General features: G+C 60.7%; 8 protein-coding genes across 8 annotated transcripts; 2 read left to right on the forward strand and 6 right to left on the reverse strand.

The window, feature by feature from the left end:
• Window positions 1-870: 870 nt before the first annotated feature.
• PUNSTDRAFT_113525 (cysteine proteinase) lies at window positions 871-4701 on the reverse strand (the record flags this gene model as incomplete). Its single annotated transcript, XM_007383568.1, has 7 exons — window positions 871-1110; window positions 1165-2764; window positions 2792-3746; window positions 3936-4023; window positions 4079-4193; window positions 4256-4500; window positions 4561-4701. 7 exons carry the CDS (start codon window positions 4699-4701, stop codon window positions 871-873), a joined length of 3384 nt encoding a protein of 1127 aa, XP_007383630.1.
• Window positions 4702-5343: 642 nt separating this feature from the next.
• Window positions 5344-7505, reverse strand: PUNSTDRAFT_113528 (Aldo/keto reductase; the record flags this gene model as incomplete). Its single annotated transcript, XM_007383569.1, has 7 exons — window positions 5344-5505; window positions 5570-5726; window positions 5794-5843; window positions 5898-6345; window positions 6414-6499; window positions 6554-6645; window positions 7487-7505. 7 exons carry the CDS (start codon window positions 7503-7505, stop codon window positions 5344-5346), a joined length of 1014 nt encoding a protein of 337 aa, XP_007383631.1.
• Window positions 7506-9529: 2024 nt separating this feature from the next.
• On the reverse strand, window positions 9530-10877 carry PUNSTDRAFT_44433 (Aldo/keto reductase; the record flags this gene model as incomplete). The annotated part of the gene is made up of 7 exons (XM_007383570.1): window positions 9530-9691; window positions 9744-9900; window positions 9973-10022; window positions 10085-10214; window positions 10270-10533; window positions 10604-10689; window positions 10755-10877. The coding sequence occupies 7 exons, from the start codon at window positions 10875-10877 to the stop codon at window positions 9530-9532; spliced, it is 972 nt and encodes a 323-aa protein (XP_007383632.1).
• A 601-nt stretch (window positions 10878-11478) lies between these two features.
• Window positions 11479-13005, reverse strand: PUNSTDRAFT_120449 (dihydroceramide delta(4)-desaturase; the record flags this gene model as incomplete). Its single annotated transcript, XM_007383571.1, has 6 exons — window positions 12970-13005; window positions 12710-12915; window positions 12355-12633; window positions 12179-12291; window positions 11830-12109; window positions 11479-11772 (listed from the first exon to the last, which is right to left on the reverse strand). The coding sequence occupies exons 1-6, from the start codon at window positions 12986-12988 to the stop codon at window positions 11479-11481; spliced, it is 1191 nt and encodes a 396-aa protein (XP_007383633.1). The 5' UTR covers window positions 12989-13005.
• A 475-nt stretch (window positions 13006-13480) lies between these two features.
• Window positions 13481-17159, forward strand: PUNSTDRAFT_143610 (uncharacterized protein; the record flags this gene model as incomplete). Its single annotated transcript, XM_007383572.1, has 5 exons — window positions 13481-14332; window positions 14400-14728; window positions 14810-14955; window positions 15059-16221; window positions 16318-17159. Exons 1-5 carry the CDS (start codon window positions 13528-13530, stop codon window positions 17157-17159), a joined length of 3285 nt encoding a protein of 1094 aa, XP_007383634.1. The 5' UTR covers window positions 13481-13527.
• Window positions 17160-17339: 180 nt separating this feature from the next.
• PUNSTDRAFT_68061 (GroES-like protein) lies at window positions 17340-18968 on the reverse strand (the record flags this gene model as incomplete). Its single annotated transcript, XM_007383573.1, has 10 exons — window positions 17340-17429; window positions 17490-17573; window positions 17627-17770; window positions 17832-18158; window positions 18222-18329; window positions 18394-18495; window positions 18554-18560; window positions 18619-18687; window positions 18781-18863; window positions 18930-18968. Coding segments are annotated over 10 exons (1053 nt in total), but the record flags the coding sequence as incomplete, so codon positions are not given.
• A 2092-nt stretch (window positions 18969-21060) lies between these two features.
• PUNSTDRAFT_113530 (Pkinase-domain-containing protein) lies at window positions 21061-24166 on the forward strand (the record flags this gene model as incomplete). The annotated part of the gene is made up of 7 exons (XM_007383574.1): window positions 21061-22376; window positions 22436-22608; window positions 22657-22811; window positions 22868-23121; window positions 23181-23375; window positions 23427-23558; window positions 23620-24166. The coding sequence occupies 7 exons, from the start codon at window positions 21061-21063 to the stop codon at window positions 24164-24166; spliced, it is 2772 nt and encodes a 923-aa protein (XP_007383636.1).
• Window positions 24167-24521: 355 nt separating this feature from the next.
• On the reverse strand, window positions 24522-25227 carry PUNSTDRAFT_113531 (ribosomal protein S26e; the record flags this gene model as incomplete). The annotated part of the gene is made up of 4 exons (XM_007383575.1): window positions 24522-24664; window positions 24722-24787; window positions 24847-25024; window positions 25225-25227. The coding sequence occupies 4 exons, from the start codon at window positions 25225-25227 to the stop codon at window positions 24522-24524; spliced, it is 390 nt and encodes a 129-aa protein (XP_007383637.1).
• Window positions 25228-26117: the final 890 nt, after the last annotated feature.

Here is a 26117-nt window from a genome sequence, read left to right on the forward strand (position 1 = left end):
TCTGGCCGCAGCCAGAAGAAGGCGAACCTGAGGGGGCGTCATTCGGCCTCAGTGCGCTGACTTCGGATCCGTGGTTCGTCAGAGAAAGCGTGCGCAAATGGGGAGAGTGCGGCCCTCCAGCTTTCTCACGTAGTCGATCCTCGCGCGACTTCGTGGCGCCCAGCGAGGCGAATATATGATCGGACGAGGCGTATCCAACTCCGAACGTTGAGATACCAAGAAATCGCCCTGGCCTTGGCCAGAGGAGGAAAAAGAAATTCAGGCACGGGCGGGCTGAGGAAAGAGCGATCAATGAGTGCGATGTCATAGGATCCGGGTATAGGGAACAACATCATCGCGCGCATCGATATGAGCAGCACTCGCCTTGCGAAATCCCGACATATCGCTCTAAAGCATCCGAGATGGAGCTGTATGTCCTGGATAATATGTTGGACGTGTTGCTGTACGCGCGTACTCACCGTTGTTCGGAGGCGAAAGGAAGCGCGCTATGTCCGCAAAGAAGACGAAGCTTAACGTGGGACAATAAGTCTAATTTAAAGGGTGATCACAGTTCGAATACATCACATACATCACAGTACATCATCGCACGTGTCGTCCGATCGTTTATTTACTCCACAAAGCTGATGCCGGACGTCACAAAAAATACACTGTGTGGATGATACGGTGTGTAATCTGCGCGCACACAGATCGTCTGACGATCCGTACTCGGAACCGGGAGGAAATACAGCACCGACAGGATCTATCAGAGGATCCACCAGCGCGCCTAGCTCGATCAAGCGACCTTGCAGGCCGCTCCGATGGGAACGAGTCGGGCGCGAGGCCGGTGTGGGGACGCGAACTCCATACAATGCCCACGCATGACGTTGCAACTTATATCCGCTCGTACATGCAGATGTACGCCTTCGCCTTGAGAACCTCGTCGAGCGTCGTCAGCCGGACGACCGTGTCGCTGACGTACGCCCACTCTCGCTGCGCCTCGGCCCCTGACTCCTTGCTATGCCGCGATGTCGCCGAGTCGTCGCGCGGCGTGCCTTCTGACGAGGGGGAGGACACGGGCGCGTCCTTGCGCGAGGGCGGGAGCGCGACGTACGCAACGTAGTGGCCCCCGAGCTGCGGGAAGGCTCAGTATAGACACAGATCTAAGATGTATACGGGGCTTCCTACCATGTTACCCAGGTGCTGGACGACAGCGTACAGCCGGTACATACACTTTCCCGACTTGTCCCTGCTCGGTAACGATGGTGCAGCAGTACCAGCGTGCCCTGAACGATGATGTTTCGAGCCGAGACCAAATTCCTCCCTGTTCGGCGCCAGGTATGGGGTGAGGTCGAGATACTCGGGAAAGGCCACGTAGTCGTCCAGCTTCTTGAATCCGGAAGAGAACGAAAGAGCAGGAACCTTGGAGATCTGCTGGAATCTCTTGAGATGAATCACGAGCACCGGAGGGGGGACCGCGATGAGGTACCGCTTAAAAGACCGGCGCATGATGACCTGTTTAGAGCGAGGGATCTTTGACTGGGTGCGCTGCGCCTTCGCGGGCGCCAGCCGCTCCTGCGACGCGCTAGGCGATACCATGGGCGACGCTACCGGGGACGCTGCAGCGGACACGTCCGAGTAGGTGTACGTCGAGTTGGTCTCGTCGCTGTCCGAGTCGTCCTGGCTCGTCGGCTCGCTGTCCTCGGCGCCGTCTTTGAGGCCCGGAGGTCTCCGTCGACGACCGTCAGGCGCGCGCAGAGAGTCCCGCGAGCTCGACGCCAAGAGCGACGTGCCCAGCCGTGGAGAAGGCACGGGCGGCGGTATACTCTCCGGTCTGGCAGTGGCGGGCGGAGATAAATACGGAGCGGGCGAATCGGGCGCGGTGGTCGAAATGGAGGGGATGATCTGCCCGCCGTACGTAGCGGGTTCATCGGCGTCCGGTATAGGTATGGGCGGTACCGGAGGGGGGGTTTTGGTAGGCTCCACAGACGAGATTGACGCGTCCGAGGGCGCATCGGCGAGCGTCGCGGAGGACGAGAGCACGTGCGAGGAGTCGGTCGCGGCGGTCGACGAGCTCGAACGCACGCTTCCTGAGCGGACCTTGACATACTCCTCATCGAGGGTGTCGTCGTCATCGCCATTCTCCTTAGCGTCCACCACGTCTCCAGCCGCTTCCACAGTTTCTTTCTCATCGCCGTCGTCACTCTCGGTCTCACTCTCACTGCTCGAGGCACCACCATTCGTCCGTGGCGGCCACAGTCCGTGCTCGATCTTCCAACAACGCCTGCACCCCACCATATTCTCCCCGTCGAGCACCTCGACGCTCGTGAACAGTCTTAGGCATTCCTCCAAGCTCGTCAGCTGCGCGAGCTTCGCCCATAGGTTCTGGGCGCCAGCCGCCGCCGTCGAAGACTGTGAGCCGGACAACGCGGACGGGCCCGGCTGCGGCGCTCGGAAAATCGCGAATGGGTTCGCGGACGGCCCACCGACGTCGGCGAGAATGCGATGGAGGTACTCCACTTCGCCCTTGCTCGGCTTGTATGACTTGTATGGCTTGTTATGGTGGTGCCGGTGGTGGTGCTTCCCATCCTTGGCCTTGTCCTTCTCGGAGAGGAGCACGGACGCGAGCGAGCTGGACAGCCGGCGAAAATCCGGGCGCTGCGAGGTCGACAGGTGCGGTGAGCCGATGCTAAGGGCGGGTGACGCCGTTCGCGGCGGCTCAGCACTGGCGGGCCGGACGTGTTTCAGATCCGGGCTGAGCGCGCGGCTCGCGTCGGACTGGCGCGGACTGGCGGAGAAAGTAGCAGCGTTCGGCGTCGCGGGGGAGGAGAAGGCGGGTTGGCCCTCGGGCAGGTGACCGAGGCTGACGGGCCGGCTGCGCTCACGCGAGCGGCTCCTCCTATTTCGCTCTTTGTCTTTCTCCTTCCGCCCGAACATGCTCAATCGCCGACCCAGGCGCGCCCAGCTATCGTCGTCCTTCTTCTCTCTCTCTTTCTCCTTCTCCTTCTTCTCCCTATCTGGCTTGCCAGCGTCAGAAAACTCGACATGTTCGCGAAGTTTCTTCTCCTCCTCGTGCGGCGAGGCATCTACAGCGTCCGTCACTAACGCGACATTCTCCCGCTGCTGCGCCGCAGACGGATCGGGGGTTCGAGTCCCTTCTGCTTGCGACTGCAAGTCGCGAGAATCACTGCCATCCACTTGTAGTACGGAAGAGATGGACGCCAAGGTTGGAAGGGGTTCGGAACCTTGCGCGGCAGCCCCTGCCACGTTGGGAGCGAGCCCGGGCGAGAGATCGATGCTCCGCCGCCGGGGTGTGCTCGCCGTCGCGACGAACGCAGAATCATCGATATCATCCGGTACACCCCCGCCACGCGCCTCCGAATTCCTTCGCATCGGACTCGGCGGTACACTCGACGCCCGCACCTCATCGCCATCGCCCCTTCCCAATCCCGATCCCGCAGCAGTGCCAAGGCCGAGGCCGGAACCGGTAGAGCCCATGGGCGACGACCGAAACTTGAACTTCTTGGCAAGCGTCTTGATACGGTCCCGCTTGCGCTCGCGCGCGTAGTCCTCGGGCTTTATGCTCAAGCTGAGGTCGTTGAAGTCTTCAAGGGTCCGGCTGACGTGGTTGCAGCGCTCGCAGACGACGAACGATTCCAGTTTACCGCCGAAGAGCATGTCGGAGAGCGATTGGAGGGCAAACGCTGTGGTAGCAGCCGGCGGTGGAGGCGATGTTGGGGTGGGATCAGACGAGGATGGCTGTGGTTCCTCTTGGGAATCGTGTGGGGGGTCGGAACTTGGTGGAAAGGAGGTGGTGGCAGATTCAGTAGATACAGGAGAGGAGGAGGGAGGTGGGGAGGCGGTGGATGGAGGCGTGGTAGAATCTGAGGGTAGGACAGGTGGTGAGGCGAGTGGGGAGACTGGTCGGGAGGGTCCGAGGGCGAGCGGGGATGTGGAACGCGACGGCCCTTGAGGCGTAGGTGGCTCGATCCGCCGCCGCCGCTTACGCTTGTCCTTCGCAGGCGGCGGTTGGCGCTTTTTGATGATCTGTGCGGAGTGTTAAGCATCATAGTAGTCTGGAAGGTGCGATGCGCGGACTGACGTCTAACTCCTCCATGCGCATCGCGTCGAGTAGCTGGCGCAGGAACTCGTGTGCGTCTTGTTGCCGGAAGTCGAGGTACTGATCGAACTTGGTGCCGATCGCAGTCAGAACTTCTCTGTGGCGGGTCTTCGTTAGAGAGGATAGAAGAAAGGTCCAGTCAATGATAGGGTCACGAACTTGGGACTCATGCTCGCCCTCGACTTCGAGTCCTGGATGTCCCACGCGCGCTGCATCACGCGCAGGAACGCGTCCCCGAGCGGCATGCCCTCCTCCCAGTCATGCTCGTACCCGCCGCCGAGACCGTGCCCATTCGTGAGCAATGGTGAGCGCTGGGCAAGGATGGGCAGCGCGGCGTACGTCTGCGCCGCGTCCGGGACGGGGTTGAAGTGTCCGAGCTCGTACAGAAATCGGGTGGCTATAAGCTGCACATTATCTCAGCACGCGCCCAAACCGACTAAATAAATAAAGACATGACCACTCACTCCTTGGAGGGTAGAGTTCATGAAGCAGGTGTTGCCGTGGTTGACGAGCCCCGGGGGGAGGTAGGCGGAGCGCTCCTTCGCCTCCCGCTCCTTCTTCTCGCGGTAGATCTCCTGTGGGGTCGGCTTCTTGCCCTTCGCCATAATATGTGTAGTTCTTCTAGGGGTATCGCCCGGGTTTCTTGTTTTATAGGATGTCGAAAGCGTCTAGTAGTTATCAGATCCCGCAGAGGTGCGCAGGTATATACACTGCAAAGCTCGACAGTGCGCAGCCGGTGCGGTGTGCACTGGTCGATCGCGTCGGCTGCTTCCTGGGGCCGTTATATTGGGTTGGCCTTGCCGTAGGTAGCCTGAGAGTATCGAGAAGGAGAGAAGGAGGAGGTGAATGGACAGTGGGGAACTGGATCAGCCTACGAACCAGGGTGACCCATGGGGTCCACAGGGGCGTGCGAACATCCCATCAGCTGTCCTTGAATCTTGCCACCAAACCACCACGGCCGCTGCTTCAACAAAGCAATACGATCATGGTCTTGTTACAAAGCACCTGCGATCATGCAATTATCGGTTCTCTGTGCTACTGTCGAACTCGAGTGTCGAGCGGTATATCGCTGCTGAACGCTCTATCGATGCCGACGTTTAACCGTTACTTAGCGTCGGCAGCCGGTTCAAAGCCGACTGCACACGGCATAGCCCAGCATCGATCCCGACCATGATATTGTTCAATAATACAGTTACATCCGACGCTTGATGTGCAAGCATCCCCAACACCGATAACAGGCGGTCCTTTCACTCTTTCAACTCGGGCGTGTCGGCGTACGCATACGACCTCCACACCTCCGGGTACCTCTCGATCACCGCCACCTCTGACTTGATCGCAATCTCGCGGATTTCCTGCACCTCCTCCGGCGTCAACTTCAGATTCAACGCCGCCAGGTTCTCGTCGAGGTTCTGACCATATGCCACGTCAGTACGCAAGACTCGCATACTACGTCGCCGCCGAGAAGAACCTCACCGCGATCTTGGTCGTGCCGGGGATCGGGATGATGTCCTCGCCCTGCGCGAGAAGCCACGCGAGCGCGACTTGGCCCGGCGTCGCGCTATACTTCTTCGCGATCGACTGGATCCCATCGACGAGCTTCAAGATGTTCGGGAAGTTCTCCTTGGAGAATCTATCCACAGGAACGGATATCAGTGTTTTGGCCAAGATGTTTCCGATCTCGCTTCTCCACCACTAACCGGGGCAACATCCGCCTCAAGTCCGTTGGCGCGAAATCATCGACGCTTTTCTGTGTCGTCCTTCAGCAACCCCGCATCGGCGGGCGGTTCAACAAGAAACTCACGTATTGCCCGGTCAAGATCCCACGCCCAAGCGGCGAGTACGCGAAGACCGTCACGCCGAGCTCACGCGCCGCTGCCAGTATTCCAATCTTCGGATCCTCAATCCCGAGCTCGAACGGCGAGTACTCGAGTTGGATCGCCGCGATTGGGTGCACGGCGTGCGCGCGACGCAGCGTCGCCGCCGACACCTCCGACAAGCCGAGGTACTTGACCTTGCCCTCCGTCACGAGCTCGGCCATGGCGCGCACGGTGAGCTCGATTGGCACCGACGGGTCCGCGCGGTGGAGATAGTACAGGTCGACGGTGTCGACCCCGAGCCGCTCCAGGCTCTTGTTGAACGCCTCGCGGACGTACTCCGGATCGGCGCGGACGACGCGCTTGGAGTCGCCGTGCGCGAGCCCGAACTTGGTCGCGAGGAAGATGTCGGCGCGCTTGCCGCTGCGTTTGAACCTGCCGCCGCGCATCAGAAGCATGTCTTAGGCTCGGCAGAGACAGCTAGGAAGGAACGCGACAGATACCATTTGCCCAGGAGCTCTTCATTGCCGGCGTAGCGATCCGCGGTGTCCCAGTTGCGCTCCCCGCGCGCGTACGCTTCGTCCAGGAACTGTCATTAGGCGTGCGATGAGTGAGGTACGAGAACGGATCTGATGCTCTTCACCTTCAATCGCTCCTCGTCGCTTGCGACGGGTCCATACGTGCCCGAGAGCGTCATCAGACCGAGGCCGATAGCCGCCACAGACGTGTCGCCGACTTTGCGTGTGGTGAGAGACATCAGTACAGTCGATACTCAATATACTGAGGTTTAACGAGAGATGCGTGGAATTGGACTGGAGTTGGTGCTACCCTCCGGTAACCAAACCTCTATTTATGCAATGGCGATACGATCATTCGCTGCCCAAAGTATGAGCGTGCTCGATGATCTCGCACCCGTGGCTAGCAAGCCGTTCAGACGCGTATGCACGAAAGAATCTTTGATCGTTCACGGCACGATGACGCGTGTACTGTACAGTGAAACGGTGCTGCCCATGGCGCTAACACATGCAGGTGCTCGGGGCGCTTACGAGAGTGCGGGAGTGTAATACAATGGCTAACTTCATGGCTAAGTACTTAAACAGAACTTGTTCTCAATCGCTTTCAACTCTCAAATGAAGGCATCGAACGCACGCTACTAGAGTGAGCATCGATGAGCGGAGCTTCCGAGCGGAAGCGAACAGGAACCGAAAACACCGGTTGGAAGGACCCAGGGGCTCGACCAAGGTTGTCGCCCTCGTCGCGAGTAGTTGTCACCCAGTGAGATGCGTGTGCTTGAAGCGGAAGCAAATATCGCTTCGAAGTGTACTGTTTTGTTCCGACTCGTATACGCGTTAGCACCATCCGCAACGGCTCACTGATGGTCGCAGGCTTGGGATAAAACCTTTCTAGAACATACAAATTCATCATTGCCTGTTCGTTGATACCACCTCAAGCTGCCTCGCCGTCGCCGACAAGTGATAATTGCGCCTATATTATAACCAACGTTTGCATCACCTCATCGTGATTGATTATTAGTCTTGTGAGCTTACATACGACGATGGAACTGGAGGCATCAGACCCATTTTGCCCCCTAACATTATACAGAAAGCTCTTCATTCCGGCACGCGGGCACTCAGTTCCCGTTCGAGCTCGACGCTGATCTTTCCTCACCGGCCTCCGTTTCCCCTTTCACAAGCTGGAGACCCAGTGCACCTCCCTGCGACGGTGACTGGGGTGTCGAGTTCCTCGAGCTATCGGAGGGTGCGCCCTCGACGCGCCTCCAAGGAAGTTCGGTTTGCAACGATGACCTGTTCGGCCTGGATGTCTTCGAAAAAGATGACTGTCGCGGCTTGGGCGATTGGTAGGGTGATATTAGCTTCGTCTGCTCGAACAGGCCCGGTATTCGCATGTCCGGTAAGTTCAGTTCTTTGATTTGGTACGCCATCTCCGATCCTTGATATCCATGTAAAAGAACGAGCTTGTGGCCTAAGCCGCGAGATACGATCTCATCTAGGTCGCGAGCGTAACCGCCGTCGTGACAGCCTGGAGTTGAAGTGAGATATTTATAGTGCATTACGTCGGCACGAAAGTGATCACCTGCGAAGAATACTAGAGGACAATGAGGCGAACTAATATGCTGGTGCAGGAGATCTGTGAAGGACGGATTCCAAAGGCACGTCAAAGGTCGCAAGTACATAATGACGCAGGCAACTCGAGTAAACCACTCACGTTTAAGCCTGTGATCCGCAGCTTCCTTCCCCTTGCCGACGTCAACCACGAAACATCTGGGGTCGGCTCGGTTGCACCCGCCAACAAATTCATCGTAGATGTCATGATCGATCTGCATGGTGTCGGCGATACCCCGCTTGCTGAAAGCACAATGTACCCAAATCTCGCAGTTAGGGTGCTCCTCTTCAGTCTTCCGCCGAATTGCGTCAAGGAGGATGCGAATGGCTTGAAGCCCGCCTTCGCCGCCTTTTTCTACGTGTTCCTTGGAAAAGATAGCACCATCACCGTCAACGAGGCACACGATACGACGCTAAGGTCATAGTGAACAAGAATGTGGACGAAATATCAACTCGTTGGTACCTGAGGCGCCTCCGCTTGTCGAAGGCGCTGTTCAAGTGTGTCATACTTCTTCTGCAGCCTGCTCAAGGTGATGTGATAAATGAAATCAGGCGGCAACAGTGCAGAACATACCTCACTCATCTGCGACGCGTGCTTATATAATATATCCTGCAACCCAGCAATATCGCCTACACATGACGCGTCGCACCATTAATCTGGTGCAGCAGGACGTACGAGCCATCTGCTGACCTTTTAGTCTGTTCAGGCTGCTACCCAGTCAGACTGGTCAGCTGCCACGCATCTGCAGAAGATGGATACATACGCATCGTCTCCCTCGGGCGATGTGCTGTCATGTGTGCGATCGCCCGCGCTCTCCACATGCGAGTCTATGGTCGACCGTAGGTGGAGGGAGCCGTCCATGTCTTATCACAATCGCGCGTCCTCAGATTGGCGTGCTCCTATGCAGAGACGCTCTCAGATGACCACCAAGTGCAAGACGATAATCCGTCCAGTGAAGGATGCCAGCGGCAGTTATTTCTCCCACTGGTCCCGCACTTAGGTGATCGCTGCCGTAACGTGTGTATACGACACACAGGACAAGGTTAGAGTTGGCGACCCGACTATCTCAAGACCGCGTAACTGGTAACGCCCACCTAGAAGCCAGCAAGACAAGAAGAGCCGTACGTGAAGCGCGGGGTGAAGGCCCGGGCCCCTGTCATATGATGATGGATGAGCTCTGGGATGTTCATTCGGCGTGGTACCAGTGACCGTATGGGTGAGGCACTGCTGGAAGTCGACCACAACCCGTGATTAAAGTCGAGTATAAACCACATCATGTCCATAAATCAGTATTGCTCAGAGCCCGATATGATACCGATTATGCGCAGCGAGGTGCTTGTTGGGCGTCGAAGCAAATGGGACGGCAAGAGCTACGGAAACGTGACAGTGACAGTATCGTGACTGCATCTACGTCACCTCCCGAATTCGCACGACAAGAAGCTTCTCCAAGTACCAGAGTATCTTTCGAGCACCTCGGCTTTGGGCAGCCTTTCCTCTACTCCTCCAGCTCCGGCGTGTCCGCGTACACGACCTGCATGGAAGCCTCCGGATAGCGGTTCACCGATGCCAACTCGGAGCGGGCTGCGAGTTCGCGGACTTGCTGCACGTCCTCCGGCGACAACTTGACAGACAATGCCCCGAGATTCTCCTCCAAGTTCTGCCCCGCCGAATCAACAAACCCATCGAGGCTCTGTAAAAAAAAATCCTACCTCGATCCTTCTCGTCCCAGGTATCGGAACGATGTCGTCGCCCTGCGCGAGTAGCCAAGCCAGCGCGACCTGGCCGGGGGTCGCGCCGCATCGCTGGGCGACTTCCCGGATTCCGTCGCAGATCTTCAGAATGCTAGGAAAGTTCTCCTTCGTGTACCTTCAGAACGAACTCTTGTCAGCTTTCGCGCCTCGCTCGGGACTCTTCACCGCCGTCAGGGGTACTGCTCACCGGGGCAGATATCGGCGCACGTCACCCTCAGCAAAGTCGTCAGGGCTTCTCTGCATAACTTCTTCTCAGGACCCTACTGCAGTGAGCGTCGTACGGGCGGACGCAAGCTCACGTATTTGCCAGTCAACATCCCGCGCCCGAGCGGCGAGTACGCGAACACCGTCGCCCCTACCTCGCGCGCCGCGGCCAACACCCCCAGCTCCCGGCTCTCGATCCCGATCTCGAACGCGGAGTTACTCGATCTGGACGGCCGCGATAGGGTGCACGGCGTGCGCGCGACGCAGCGTCGCCGCCGACATCTCCGACAAGCCGAGGTGCCTGACCTTGCCCTCCTTCACGAGCTCGGCCATGGCGCGCACGGTGAGCTCGATCGGCACGGACGGGTCCGCGCGGTGGAGATAATACAGGTCGACGTGGTCGACGCCCAGGCGCTGCAGGCTCTTGTCCAGCGCTTCCTTCACGTACTCGGGGTCGGCGCGGACGTGGCGCCCGGGAACGCCGTGCGCGGTGCCGAACTTGGTCGCGAGGAAGATGTCGGCGCGCTTGCCGGTGCGTCTGAACCTGTTCGACGACGACTTGGGGGGTGAGCTACGCGCCGGACGCTCGGGTGCGAGGGCCCCCATTCACCCACCATTTGCCCAGGAGCTCTTCCGAGTCGCCGTACCTGTCCGCGGTGTCCCAGTTGCGAGCGCCGCGCTCGTAAGCGTCGTCCAAGAACTAAAAGAAAACCCCGTACTCTGCAACGGCTTTTCGTTCCAACCCCAGAAACCATCTCAGCGCACCTTGAGCCGCGCCTCGTCGTCCCCGACGGGGCCGTAACCGCCCGACAAGCTGATCAGGCCGAGGCCGATGGCCACCACCGAGTCTTCGCCGACTTTGCGAGTGGGCAGAAGGTCGCGCGTCATTTGTTGCGTGTCCTTGGTCTCTGGGTGGGGGGGGGGGTTGGTTTACTGCTGTTTATTCAGCTTGGTGGAGTGTGGTCCTCCTTTATATCCTTCCATGCCGTCGTTTCGCCCTGCTGTCAGGCCGTGTTGACGCGCACACCGTTCCGGCCGCAACTTAATACTTGCACTACTTATAGACACTGCGAAGGGATGGTGCACGGCTATTTCGAGCCGCACGAACGCGTAGCACTCGTGCCGTGGATTTGAGTCGCATAGATGGCGTCGAAGTCGAAGAGAGTGGGTATAGCTTGCCGTCTTTCGGTAGCGCACCCACGTCGTTGGTCCTGCAATCATATATGACCCCGGAGAGTTTCCGGTGCGTCGTTGCCGAGTGGACGATGGACCTTCAGGGCTTCGAGACCAGCGTGCATCGATTACGTCCTCCCCCGGGAAAACGGGAGGAGCCCCATCTAAAGCGGACATGCGTTCAAATTCCTCCCGCGACGCCCAGCGTCGTCCGAGGATGCTCTACATTTTGTACCCTCGACTCGTAAAAAAAAAGAGAACCTCCATCCCGCCCCGCCCCGCCCCGTCCCGTCACACCGGACCCCCCTTCCCCCCCTCACTCGACCTTGTTGATCTCGACGCCGTCCGGGTCCACGAGCGTCTCCGTCTCGGACCCGTCCTCGTCCTTGCCCGCTTTCTCCGCTTCGCTCGCGGCGCGCTTGTAGCTGCGGAGACGCTTGGCGCGGGCGAAGATGCCGACGTCGGCGTCGCGGATGAAGTTGACGATGACCATCGGCCAGGAGGGGTGCGAGGGGATGGTGTCGTAGAACTCGGGCGCGAGCGCGCGGAGGGCGGGGAGGCGGGTCCAGGGTACGGAGGGGAAGTCGTGGTGCTCGTTGTGGTAGCCGACCTGCGACACGACCTCAGCGAAGGAGGGGGGGAGGGGAGGGGAGGGGGGGGGGCTTACGTTGTAGGCGAGGGCGTTGAGCGGGCCGTAGTAGGAGTAGGTCTCCTGCGCGAGGCCGTCCCAGAGGTAGTGCTCGGCGATGAAGTGGCCCGCGCAGGGGTGGAGGCTGCCGGCGAAGAAGCTGGACATGATCAGGTAGGCGAGCGGGGTCCAGCCGAGGGCGGAGACGAGGAGGTAGTCGAAGGTGAGTTGGGAGAAGAGGTTGAGGAGGTGCCAGCGGGTGAGGGTTTGGGCGCGGACGAAGGTCGGGCGGAGGGCGTAGAAGAGGATTTGGAAGGTGCTGTGGGAGGAGGGGGGGGGGGGTGTTTCAGTGTCGGGGCGGCGGCGCAGAGAGGGATGGGGGACGTACGCGAAGAAGGTTTTGCCGAGGACGTTGTTGAGGAGGAGGAGCTCGAGCCGGGTGGGGAGGTCGGTGTCGATCCCGTCTTCGCCTAGGTTCTTGTGGTGTTCGATGTGGTATTTCTAGGCGCATATAGCCGTGAATGAACGATGCGGCAAGGGTGGGAGCGGTAGGCACCGGTTTACCTTGAACGCGGCGGCGTAGGGGATGCCGATGGGCAGGTTGGCGAAGACGGCGAGGGCCTTGTTGGCGCGCACGCCGCGGAAGGCGAGGTTGTGCGTGATCTCGTGGATGGCGAGGAAGAGGTTGTGGTTCGCGGTCCCGCCGATCGCGTACGCGCAGAGCAGGAACTTGCACGAGAGCGGGTGCGTGTGCCGGAGGAGGTACGCGCACGTTAGCTGGAGGGACACGACGGCGGTCACGACGTATTTGGTGAGGGGTTCGTGGCCCATGAGCTTCGTCACCTAGCGTCGAAAGAGGACACGGAGGTGAGGACCGAGGATACGGGGTGAAGGAGATGCAGTCGGACGAAATGCGAACCTCGGGGTGCGCCTTCATGATGGCCATGCGCCGCGAGCGGTGCGGCTCTTCGGTCATGAGCCAAAGAAAGTCGGTCGGGTCCTGCGGCGGCGCGGGGTGCGACACGCCGTCGTCCTGCTGCGTCGGGCGGACGACGACGGTCCTGCGGGGGGCCCGGTGCGGCTTGCCTTCCGTGAGCGACTCGGCGCCCCCATAGAGGCTGAAATCTGTTCCAGCACATGAGCATACGATGGGATATGGAACACGGAGGGTTGGCTCACCAGGCTTTGCGGAAGACATCCAACGATGATCGCGGCGAGCACCCAAGCCGGCAGGTGCAGTCGGCAACGCGCTGCAACAAAGTCCAGGAAAGGCAAGTGTCGGATGAAAACACTAAAGCACGTGCTTCCCTTTTTGAAGAGTCTCCTGACTTTAGCCCGACGGAGTGATAATTTCCTGGACCTTGACGCCTTTATAGCGTTAGATGCTTGTCAGTATCCAATGCTATCAGCTTGAAAGTTAGTACCCAGGATGGGTCCTGTGTACTCTACGGTTTCCAACGGGCGCTTAGATGAGGCGTTTAAGCGCCCGTTGACACTGCCACTAAACAGTACGTTTGACCCCAAGAATGTCCAGAAAAGGAGATAAATCCCCTGGACTGCGCCCGGGAGATCGTTCCACTTTTGTGGGTGGTGCCATCGCCGTGCACTCCGGCCCCCTCGTCCTCCTGCCCATCGTACCGTTTCCTGTCTTGCCTAGAACATATCATCCCGCCTAGAACATCAACAACACCAACAACAGCGACGACGACGACAGACGCCCCTCACTCGTCGCGCACGATGGCGACCACGCTCGGCCTCGACCCGTCTGACCCGCTCAACCTGCTCATCCACAACGCGCACCCGGACACCTCGTCCTCCTCGTCTTCCTCTGAGGATGACTCGCAAGAATCGAGCGCAGGTGGCAGCCCGCCCTCGTGGAACGAGCTCTCCACCCTCTGGTCATCGTCGGAGCACGCCGACCTCTCGCCGTCGAAAGCAGGCGGGGAGCTGGGCACTGGCACGCTCGACTTGTTCGCGCCGATGGACATGGACTTCGACCCGCACCACCAGGACCTGTCCGTCGACCCCGCCGCGCTGCACTTCGACGCCCAGAAGCTCTTCGCCGCCGCCAACGACCCCACCGCCTACGCGAGCGCCAACCCCGACTTCGGGATGTTCGCCCCAGGCGACATCGACCTCGTCTCGATGCTGTCCTCCTTCACCAACGCACTCGGCACCGACGCCGACCCGTTCGCGCCCTCGCCCTTCACGACCACGCCCGACTTTGACTTTGCGTCGAGCATCGATCTCGGCCGACCGCGGCGTTCGAGCGTCACCTCGTCCTCCTCCTCGTCCGGCGCATCGCTCTCGCCCGTCATCGAGCCGCGCAGCTCCGCCTCCTCGGCGTCCTCCGTGCCTAACTCGGACATATCAACGGCAGCGTCGCCCGCCTCCGTCTCCGCAGCGGCCACCGCTGCCTCACAGCCGGCGCCTTCGCCCGCGTCCCCAGCCGACGCGCTCGTCGAAGAGCTCGCCCAACTAGTGCGGCAGAACGCCGGCGTGATGCTCGCCGTACCCACAGCTTCCCACCTCATACCACAAGGTCAGATCCCACCACCTTTCTACATGTACCATTCGCCCCCCTCAACTGACGACTACAATTTACCTAGACGCGACCTCCAAGCTCCCCATTCCCCACCTCCCGGCCTCCGCCTTCCTCACCCGCCCTTCCGCGTCCCCCGCACCCGCTTCCTCCTCCTCCCCCTCCTCCCCGCCCTGCTCCCGCGCCTCCTCCTCTCCCACGCCCACCCACTCTTCCAACGCTCCGAGCTCAAGCCCGGCGCCGGTGATCACCATCGGCCCCTCCGGCCGGCCCAAGACGGACCACACGACGATCGAGCGCCGCTACCGCACCAACCTCAACGCGCGCATCCAGTCTCTCAAAGCCGCCGTGCCCGCGCTCCGCGTCGTCGAGTTCCAAAAGCAGAACTCCAACCAGGTCCGTTTACCCACGCACGCGCGCCCGCCGCCTCGTCCTTTTCCTTTAAATGTTTTTTGACGTCGTTCCGCGTCGTTTTAGGTCAGCAGCAGCGCCGGGATCGTGAGCGGCCCGGTGGGCAACGAGTGGGGCGACGTGATCGACGACCGCGGGTTCGTCGACGGCGTCAAAGTCGCGCGAAAAATCAGCAAGGCGAACGTGCTCGGCAAAGCCGTCGAATACATCCGGTGCGTTCTCGCCCCTCGCCCCCCCCCCCCCCTTCCATTTTCATCCTCTCTCTCTCGTTCTCGCTTCCTCACCGATTCTTACGTGCACGACTCTCCACCACAGGGTGCTCAAGAAACGAGAGGCGCGGCTCGCCCGCGAACACGCCGGCCTCCGCGCGCTCGTGTGCGGGCTCGTCGGCGGCCCCGCGCTGCTGCGCGAGTGGGAACGCGAGTGGGTGGCCCGCTTCGGCGGGTGCGAGGCGGACGAGGTCGAGGGCGACGAGATGGAGGGCGACGACGAGGACGAGGACGACGGCGAGGACGACGAGGACGGCGGGCGGGCGCGGAAGCGGCCGAAGGTGGCGGCGAAGAGGGAGAGGCCGGTGAAGAAGGAGAAGCCGGCGCCGGCCGTCGTGCCGCCCGCCGTGCCCGGTGCGCCGGAGAAGAGGAAGAGGGGGAGGCCGAGGAAGAACCCGCTGCCCGCACCCGCCGCGCCCCCTGCGGCGCAAGCGACGGTCGCCCCGCCCGTGGAGATGGAGAGCTCGCCGTTCGTGGTGGCCGGGCAGCGGCAGTACGTCGCGATGCGGCCCCCGGCGGGCATGGAGGTGGAGATGATGAAGCGCGAAGACGACGGGGGTCAGTCGCGGGGCGCGCCGCGGTACCTCCTCGCGGCGTTCGCGTTCTTCTCCGTGTTCAACTCGCCGCTCGCGCCCTCGTACGCGTCCTCCGCGTCTTCGACTGCGGCGCATCACGCGCATACGGGCTCCGTGCGCACGCCCGCATCCGTACCGGCGGCGGCGGAGGTGCACGGATGGACGTGGCAGAGCGTGATACAGGCGTTCCACCTTCTCGTCTCTGCGCTCGTGCTGCTGAGCATCGTCCTGCCCTGGCTCCACCTCCCGAAGCGGCTGCGCGCGTCCAAGCTCGCGCTGTTCGCCTTGTCGCCGCTGGCGCTCGCCACGTCCTCGGCGGCCCCTCCGGCAGCGCGAGCCCGCCGGCGCGCTTCGACGTCGTCCGGCAGCGACTCCGACGGCGGCACACCCGCCCGCAAGCCGCGTTCTTACCAGGCCGTGGAGCTGCTCGACGCGCTCGCCCCGGCGCACCGCGGCGAAGCGGACGAGGCGCCGCGCCTGAGGCACGCGCTGGGCGTCAAAGCCGGCCTGCTCGGCCTCTTGCTGAACGGCGTGGGGGGCGCCAGCAAGAAGGAGCGCGGACGCGGCGTGTACGAGCTCCGCCAGCTCGAGCAGCGCGCGTGGGTCCGCCTGGGCGAGCTGGTCGCCGCTGACGGTACGTGCAAGCCTTTCGCTTTCGGCATCGCACGAAAAAAAACAAAACATAACAACGGATCGCTGACGACGTGTGACTTTGCTTCGATCGTTATAGATAACGCGTCGGCCGGCGTGCGCGTGCAGACGTACTGGTGCATGCGCTCGCGCATCTCGCCCTACTCGGCGTCGCCGTCGGATCTGTCCACGCTCGCGCTCGTCGTCCGCCCGCTGGCGGCCATGCGCGGGAAAGCGGACGCGCTCTGGGCGCGCGCGCTCCGCGCCGGGCTCGTGCGTCCGCACGAGCGGCTGGTGCTCGGCGCGATGTCCGTCGACGAGGCCGCGGCCGTGCTACGCGCCCGGCCGGCCGCTGCGAGGGCGGGGCAGAGCCCGCTCCGCGTCATCGCGGCGCACGTCGTGCGCGGGATGTTAAAGAGGCACGCGGCGCTTCTTTTCTCGAGAGCGGTGCTCGAGGACGAGGCGGATGATGGTGCCGGGGAGGACGCGGAGAAGGCGATGGAGGAGGAGGAGGAGGAGCGGAGGGTCGCGATCGCCGCCGGCGTGTCGCTCGGCGGAGAGACGGCGGAAGTCGCGGAGATGCTCGACGCGGCGTGGGCCTGCCGAGTCGGCGAGGACGAGTCGTCTGCGCTGCCGCTGGACCGCGATGGAGGTGATGAAGAAGACGACGTGAAGCCGCTCGTCCGCGCGCTGGCACTCTACCGTCACGTCTTCCCGTCGCGCATCTCGGCCGCGGACGCGCACGGCCCGGCGGTCGTGCTATCGCCACCTACCGCACCCGCGTTGGTGCGCCGCAGCCTAAGGCGGCTGCTCGACCTCGACTGCTTTGAGGGAGAGGGGATCGAGGATGCGAACTTGCGCGCCGCGCTCGGCGAGGCCAAGGACCGCGCAAACGATATGCTCGTCGAGCTCGAGCGGGCCGCTGCGCGCGCTGCGTTCTAGTTTATGGCCTTTGCTGCGAGTGCGTTGTGTCCTCGTCTCGTATAGAGTTCTGTGGATCTGATTCTGGGCGCGTGTATGTAGCGCATATATATCGTGGGACAGACGGATAAACGTCTGTTTGCGGTAGAGTACATAGGGACGCGCTGTATCTAATCGACTTGTCTTCGTTGTTCTAGTTATTTAAGGCTTGATTGCGATCTTGACAGCCGTGCGGCTGTTCATCTTCTCCAGCGCTTTCTCGTATTCTTCGAGCTTGAAGACGTCGGTCACCTGTGAAATTGGTGGGGGTGAGTCGAGGATGCTATCGGTGATGCCTCAGAGAACACCCACCATGCCCTTGACGTTGATCTTGCCCCCATCGAGATACGCTACCGCTCGAGGAAAGCAATGGACCTGCGCGAAGGATCCGATGATCTAGGCGGCCTGTTCTCAGTCTTATGTATGCACAAAGGCCTGGCTGTGATCACCTTGATTTCGTCCCCGAAGATCTTGGAAGGTGGCCAGTGCACGCGCGCCTTGTTCTCGTACACGCCGTACACGAGCAGGGTCCCGCCCCGTCGGACGTAGTTGATGGCCTGGTCAGCGACCTTCTCCGAACCCGTGGCTTCGACCTAAACGCGACGTCTTGTGAGCGCGCACGTCGAGAGCAAACATGAGGCTGCAAAAACTCACGACGATGTCGAACCCGTACGGGTGGTCCTTCTTGAGCTGCGCCCACTGCGCATCGGGGTCAGCGCGGTCGAGCTCGACGTACGTGTCCGCGCAGTCGAGCGATTTCGCCAGCTCCGTCTTGGGCCCTTCGTTGGCCGCGATGGTGACCTTGGTCGCGCCGTTCAGACGTAAGAGCTGTGCGAGAAGGAGGCCCGTTGGCCCAGCGCCGATGAGGAGGACTTCGGCGCCAACAGGCGCCTGAAGCCGGTCCATGCCGTGCACAGCGCATGCCAGGGGTTCAACCAGAACGGCTTCCTCGGGAGAGAGGTTGTTGACCTTGTACAGGCGCTTTGCCGGGCTGCGCACGGTAAGTCAGCGCGACCTGGAGGCGATTGAGAGGGCGATCATGACTTGCAAATCGACGTATTCGGCGAAGCCTCCATGGGAGGTGACGCCTCTACCGTCGAAGTTCTGGCAGAGCAGGAACTGGCCGCGCCTGCAATAGAAGCATTTGTCGCACTGACGGGGGGCGAAAGTGAGCCAGGCGGGTGAGATATCCGAGATGCATCACGGATGGACTGACGGTGGTCGCGTTGTCGGCGACGCACTTGTCGCCCACGACGAATTCCGTTACATCTCGGCCGACTTTGTCGACGATACCGTAGATTTCGTGGCCGGGGATAAGCTCGACAAATGAAGTTCAGCTTCGATCACGTCGGCTTCCAGGCGGCGTGACGGCCTACAGGAAACCTACAGAGGGTCGTCGTGGTGTCAGATCGAGTATGGCATCGAAAAAGCGTCAACCTACTTGGCTATGAACTCCCCGTCGTGAATGTGGCCATCTGTTCCGCAAACGCCTGCGGTGTCCACCGCTTTACTGCGTCCGCCCAACCGACAGGCCGAAGAGAGACGCACCGCAGGCAACCACTACGGGGTCCAGGATCAGAGCGTGAAGAATCCGCGATATCACTCTATAACGACGATACCTTTCAATAACACATCTTCAGGGCCGATATCCGGGATGGGGACTTCTTTGACCTCGAGTTGCCGGGGCTACGATATGCACAGTACGGCGATGTGAGGCATCCGTTACGCGTCCATGACAGGCAAAGCCCTCACGGCATGGTAATACAGCGCCTTCATCGCTGACAACGGGAGAGAGACGGAAAGATATACCAGATCGCGGCCATCGTCATCTTCCACGAGACATAGACACTGGATCTCGGGCCGGGTATGCCGATGGTAGCGTCTCGGGGATATCGGGACGTGAGACTGGCGAGTACGTAGTTACGAATGTCGTATGGTAGAGAGAGCTCGGCGAACAAACTTCGATCACTTGGGCTCCTTGACAGCCTGACAGGGTCACGGTAGAACTACATGGCACGCGTTATTACGAACACGCGCCCACGACCGAGTGTTACGCGTGTTCCACCGTTATCAGCCACCGTTCGACGAGACGGGGCAGGAACACGTCTACTTGGCCTCGTATGCAATCTGCACAAAGCGGCCTGTGCATGCAGTAGAGACCGCGGAGGCGCACGTTGCGCAGCTCCGGGAACATGTCGGGTCGGACTAGGCGCACGTCGATGGCGCCCCAGTCGAACACCGCCGGGCGCACGCGCACGGGAGGGTCGAACGTGACGCCGATTTCGGTCAAGTGGAGTGAGACTGGCAGGGTGACGAGGACGGCGTAGATGGCAAGGCCGATGGGCGCGATAGGGTCGAACTGCGCTCGTTCCGCGACCAGGTGGAGGCGCTCCAGCTCGGTGCAGCTATGAAGGCTCGGAAGATCTGCACGCCTCGCGAGATGAGCGACGGTGCGCGACGGTGCAGAGGGCTTGTCACTCACCGAATCTGTTGTAAGCTTGGATGCCGATCTCTAGTTCACGGAGCCCCTTCAGTCCTGTGATAAAAGAGGCCACTTCTTCCCAGTCATCGCGAACAATGCCGAGCAGGCTCAAGGAGTGGAGGCTTGAGGTGGTACGGGTGCGGGACAGCCACTGGAGCAGCGGGCTCGGAGTCGGGCAACGCTTTATCTTGAGTGAACGGAGATTTGTGGTCGGGTCCGCGCTCTTCGACTGGGTCCAATGCGCAGACCACGAGACGTCAACCAAGCTCAGGTGGGCGAGCTTGGGGAGTCCGCGGAGGACGTCGATGAGCCAGTTCAATGTCCCGACGGGACATCCGATCAGGGAGAGATCGGCGACGGACGAGAATTCGGAACAGTGCGCGAGCAGCGATACGTCGACGTCCTGGAATCCGTGCCGGCTGCCGCGGTTGTCCAGGCAGAGCGACTCCAGTCGCGGGAGGCGCGGGACAACCTCGTCGATCACTTCGCACATGTCGAGCGGCCATTCGTACTTGCTCCCGAGGAACTCGCCGACGATGCGCAGTGCGCGAACCCAGTGTGTGAGGCGGGGGATGGACTCCATGTATTCGTCAAATTGGGTAAGGCGCGCGGCGCTCTTGGAGACGGTGAGGGTACGCCAGATGCGCGGGCGAGCGGCACGGAGGCAAGCATGACTGATAAGGGAGAGCGCCCGCTGGTCGTCGTCGTCGGCGAATTGAATGATAATATCGATGAGCTCTTGAGGCAGAATTCGCGACATTGGGAGTGCGTTGGCGGACCACGATCGTTGCACCGCACGCAACCTCTCCTGTGACACGATGTTGTGAGCGTGGATCGAGATGATCTACCTTTGCGCTACACCAAGGTCCAAGGTCAAGGCATCGTAAGAGGAGAGGAACAGGATAGCATATTATCATAATACACATCGTCCTGACCTCATCACTGTCAGTGTAAGCGCCCGACGCGAACTCATCATTGGTCCGGCCCGTCCGGGTCACGTATAACGGCTATGCAGGACTCAATATTGAATCAAGCCTGGCGTCTTATGGCTGATGGCAAAACGAGCACAGCGCATCGTTCCGTTTCCACAGCGTAGAGGACGTTTGTCGGAGTGTGCAATCAAAAGCTGAAGAGGCCCCGCCAACAAGAAATTTAAACACCGGGAGGCAGGGTTACGTCAGCGACCTCTCCTTGTTCTCCAAGTTTTCCGGCATACGGAACTGTCTAACATGGCTTTTGCCCGTAAATCTGAGTAGAGCGATTTGAGAGAACAATGGCTGTATGAGATCGTGGCTCGCTGCGATATACAGCAGCTCGTAGTAGCCGACAACCCAGCAGCTGCAGTACTTAACGCCAGCCGCGGCGTCCAACGTTCCCTCTGCCCTTCTCTCTTCGACACCCATGTCCCCCACCCCACCCAAACGTCCCGCGCCTGACGCACCGGACGACGAACCCGCAAGTAAACGACCAGCCGTCTCTTCGCCTGAGGAAGGCGAGCTCGACGACGGCACGCCACCTCCGCCCCCAGTCGCGCGTTCGCCGACACCGACACCGGCTCCCAAAGCAACCGACAATAAACTGCCTGGGGTCAAGTTCCCGTTCAAGACTAAGGCTGGAGGCGCCGGGTCCGCCAACGGCAGCGCAAATGCGAACGGTTTCGGAGCCCGGGAGGTGGAGGCGAAGCTGGCGGATGCCGGTTCGGGCGAGCGGGACAACGAGCGGGTGATTTACGAGCGCTCGGAGGAGGAAGTGAGGAAGTGGGCCGACAATCCCAGGCGGGATAGCAGAGACAACAGGGATCACAACCGGCGGGGAGACCGCAACGCTGGGCGCTACCCGCCTCCGCGTCCCTACGACTCGTATCATCCATCCCGCTACGACGACCGGCCGCACTGGAACGGTTACCCCGAAGACCGGCATCGCCGCGACCGCGGTGCGACACGTCCACCCAGGGACGCTGCCGACGACCTCGCGCGCACGCCCTCGACGCGACACCTGTCGCCCACGCCCACGCCCGACCGCGACCCGCACCGCCAGCCCTCCCACCGCTCACCGACCGTCTCGTCGGACCAGCTCTCCCCGCGCCGCTCCGGGTCGTTCTATCGCCCGTCCGCCAACCCATACGCTCCTGATCGGCACGACTCGCGCCACCAGTACCATCGTGAAGAGGACGACTACTACTGGCGCCAGGCCGCCCGCCACCGCCCGCCGTCGCCTCAGTCATATAACGACCGACGCTACGACGGCCGTCGCGATCGAGGGTACGACCCTCGACGACCCCGCGACCGCGATCGCGAAGGATCCTACGGTAGCCGCGGCGTTCGCTATGACTCGTACAGGCCCGAGTCTCCACCCACCGCCCGTCCTGCCACCCCCGGTCTCGTCGATGCGCCCCCCGCGCCTCTGCACCCTCTCCCGCCAAGCCTGCCGCCTCACGTGGCGCGATCGCCGCCCCCGCTACGTACGCTGTCGCCGCTTCCACCTCCCACTCAAGCCCAGGGCGCAGGGTCGCAGCCCAAGCCGCCGTCGCCCGACCGGCGGCAGGTCAAGAGCGAGGTGCAACAAAAGTTGGAATCCCGGCCACCGCCGCGGAAGCGTCGCCCGCCCGTGCGCAGGACGCGCGAGGAGGAGAAGGAGGCGTACGGACGTGTGTTCGTCGGCTGCGGGCAACAGGACGATTATGTGCCGTTGACCAAGCTCGGCGAGGGTACCTTTGGGTGCGCGCTGTGTTCCACGGGAGAGAAACACCTTTTTGACCGCTTTCCTCTCCACGCAGTGAGGTCCACAAGGCGCGCCAGAACGCGACCAACAGGCTCGTCGCGCTTAAGCGGATCCTGATGCATAACGAGAAGGAGGGCATGCCGGTCACCGCGTTGCGCGAGATCAAGATTTTGAAGGCGCTCGATCATCCAAGTATCATCAAGATCCTGGACTTATTCGTTGTCAAGAGTAAGTTCCAGGTAAGGCCGCTCGCTGTCGACGACTGACAGCTCGCAGGTTCGGATAAGGATCCTCTCTCGGTGTACATGGTCTTCCCGTACATGGACCACGATCTTGCCGGTTTACTCGAGAACGACCGTGTCAAGCTCTCGCCCAGTCAGATCAAGCTTTACATGAAACAGCTGCTCGAGGGAACCGAGTATATGCATCGGGTAACTCCTCCTCATTTATCACCGGTGTCCGACTTGCCCTGACGCTTTTGCTCTAGAATCACATCCTCCACCGCGATATGAAGGCTGCAAACTTGCTAATCGACAACGAGGGCAACCTCCGCATCGCCGACTTCGGTCTTGCGCGCGCATTCGATCCGCAGGTCGCACTGCAGAATCCAGCAGTTGTTGCGAGGAATGGCCGACCGCCAAAGAAGTATACCAACTGCGTCGTTACGCGCTGGTATCGCCCACCCGAGCTGCTTCTTGGCGCGCGACACTATGGCGGCGAGATCGACCTGTGGGGCATCGGGTTCGTCAACGTATCATCTATGTTCCCGACGAGGTGACCAACCTCTTTGTCTCTGACAGCTGCGTCCTCGGCGAAATGTTCAATCGCCAGCCCATCCTCGCAGGCACGTCCGATATCGACCAGCTCGACAGGATCTGGAAATTGTGTGGAACGCCCAATCAACACACGTGGCCCAACTACGACCAGCTGCCTGGGTGCGAGGGCGTCAAGCAGTTCCAGCACTATCCACGTCGGGTCAAGCTCGTCTATGAGGAGTAGGGTCGCCGCGCCAAGCTCCGTGACTTGCTTGTTGATCAACTTTGCAGCATCGTGGGGCCCGAGACCGCCGACCTCCTCGACAAGCTGCTCACGTGTAACCCCCGGGAGCGCATCACGGCGAGCCAGGCGCTCGACCACGACTACTTCTGGTCCGACCCACTCCCTGCTGACCCGAAAACGTACGTGACTCCCGGCTGCATATATATCCCTTCGCCTTGTCCTGACTATCCGCAAACGCAGCCTCCCGAAGTACGAGGCCTCGCATGAGTACGACAAGCGCGGGCGGCGCCACGGCCCGCCCGCGGGCCCGCCGATGCCCGCCGAACCCCACGTTCCCCGCGCGCTCCCCCCTCCAACGACAGGCGGCGGAATGCGATACGGAGGACACCCGCCCCCGCCCCCGCCGCGCGACGTCTTCCGCCACGCCGGTTCGTTCCAAGGGCCGCCACCGATGCCATTCCCGCCGCCGCCCCAGCACTTCGGCAACGGCCCTCCTGGCCTCTACCCTCCTCCTGGTCCCCCGGGATACGCCCCCTACCCTCCCGGCCCGCACTCGTATGGCGGGGGCCCACCCCCACCGCAACACCATAGAGGCGGTCGGGGCGGCTACGGCGGGCGCGGCCCCCCAAGGCCGCCGTCGAATGCCTCGTTGCCAGCACGCCCCCCGCAGCCTCTGGGCCCGGACGGGCGTCCACCACCGTATACGTCTCGGGACCGCGGAGGTGCTCCTCCGTCCGGGCGCCCACCTCCACCGGAGGGTGGCCCTTCCTCGCTGAACTATGACTAATTTGCCTTAGATCTATCCTTTACACCGGCCGCCCTGCTCATTCTTGCTCGCGTCCGTCTCAGCAATCATCATCGTCAATGTTACCCGATTTCATTAGTACAATTCATGTCAATATTGTCTCTTCCACGCATGTAACCCCGTCGTCCTTCCCTTGTAGAGTTAGCACAAGAACTGTATATAATCATACTTGGCAAATCATCGCACCAGTTCTGCATGTCGGCACGCCGTTATGAATCAAGGCTTCCGTCTGGTGCATTGAAGAATGCCGTTCGTATATTGGGTACAGCATGCGTCGTGGAGGAAGAGATGCATTGGGTAATACATAGTAACATGCGAGGTGCGAGTGGAGGGAAGCTTAGACTTTGCCTGCTGCTGCAGCTGCCGCCTTGGCCTCCTCGGCGGCGGCAACTGCAGGGTTAACCTTCTTCCCGTCTTTCCACCGCACGCGGGGAGGCGGCGCGCGGTTGCGACGACCCTCGCGAGAGCGGACACGGACAACTATATACAGCATGTATCATCAGCGGCGATACGTTTCACCGGCGAGAATGGACTCACCGTGCGAGTGGATCGCGCACGACACGCAGTATGCGATTTTGAGGTAGAGCTTCGGCACAATGTACTCTGCGTGAGCAAGATGGTAAGGAAGGCCGGTCCTCTTTGCAATATCGCAGCTCGCGTACCCTGGTAGACGCTGGCCTCGCTGATATCACGAACAGCCGCGCTCTCCACCATGTTACGGACCGTGAAGCGCTTGATGGCCTTGTCCTTGCCAACGCAGCGCGAGCAGTTGGAGCAGCGGACGAAGTTCACATGGCCGCGACCCTTCTTGTTACGGCCGTTGTTTCTTCTCTTCTTGGTCTAAGGGGAGCAAGAAAGCAATTCAGCGTCGTGATGATCCCAGGAGCGGACGAGTAAAGGCCAGCGACGGAGCGTCATCCGAAGGACGAGAATGCCATCCAGCGGATCCAGCTCCCAAAACACACAGTTCATCATCGAGCGGCATTTCTTAGGCGTCGCAAAGCCCAAAGATGGTGTGTACGATGGACAACGATGCTCACCATGGTGGATGCGGCTTGTTGAGGACGGGCTGAGCGACGAGCTAGGCAGCCAAGTGGGAAAGCTGACCGGACGGAGATCGCCGATGGCGCGGGCTTATTCGGGAACACCCCTTTCAGTTGCCTCGTCGGTCCGACGTGGACTCGGTCGCGGATATCTATGGCCACAGCTGCGAAGGACGTTCTGCTCGTAGGATATGGAGCAGTCGGCGTGATCTGTGCGAGAACATGGCTACCTACCTCCCTCGAGCAGATACTTGACGATCACGGTCATTGCAGACTCGCACATCCTGAAACGCAGTGGACTTCACCTCAGTCACCGTCAGTCCAGCACCTTATTAGGTGTATCTCTCCACCAAGAAAGATAGACCTAATAAGGTCTAAAATCAGATGTCTTACCATTCTGGCATTGTGAGCATGGACTCTCCAGCAGCTTAGCTAGAAGAATGTGGTGCTCCCATCTACCTATGGGGTGTGTATACCCTTAAATTGTCTGGTATCGCTCTGGTGACCCTGTACAGTTAATCATAGCTATACCTTTCCTTGCCAATTATGCTTGTGTCTCAACAATGACAATAAATGCAGTATTGGCAGAGCTATGGTAGCTCCTGTGCAATTGGGTTTCTATTTTCTGCTCCAGATATGTGCATTAACGATGTTTCATGTTCATATATAGTTCCCTTCCATCGCCTATCTGCTGCACCTTGGCTGGACAGATGTATGTGGTTAGTTGACTGGTAGTTCCAGGGTTGTGTTGGTAACATGCCTGGTGGTACCGTAAATACTCTCACAAGGTGGTAATACCACGGGGGTGTCAGGGGTCTTTCAGCCTATATTTGCTATAAAATAGTACACTCATGGCAGGGCTATCATTTTGCTTTGTTGGCCTATGCAGA

Source organism: Punctularia strigosozonata (genome assembly GCF_000264995.1).
Source record: "Punctularia strigosozonata HHB-11173 SS5 unplaced genomic scaffold PUNSTscaffold_6, whole genome shotgun sequence".
In the NCBI taxonomy this organism is placed as follows: Eukaryota; Fungi; Basidiomycota; class Agaricomycetes; order Corticiales; family Punctulariaceae; genus Punctularia; species Punctularia strigosozonata.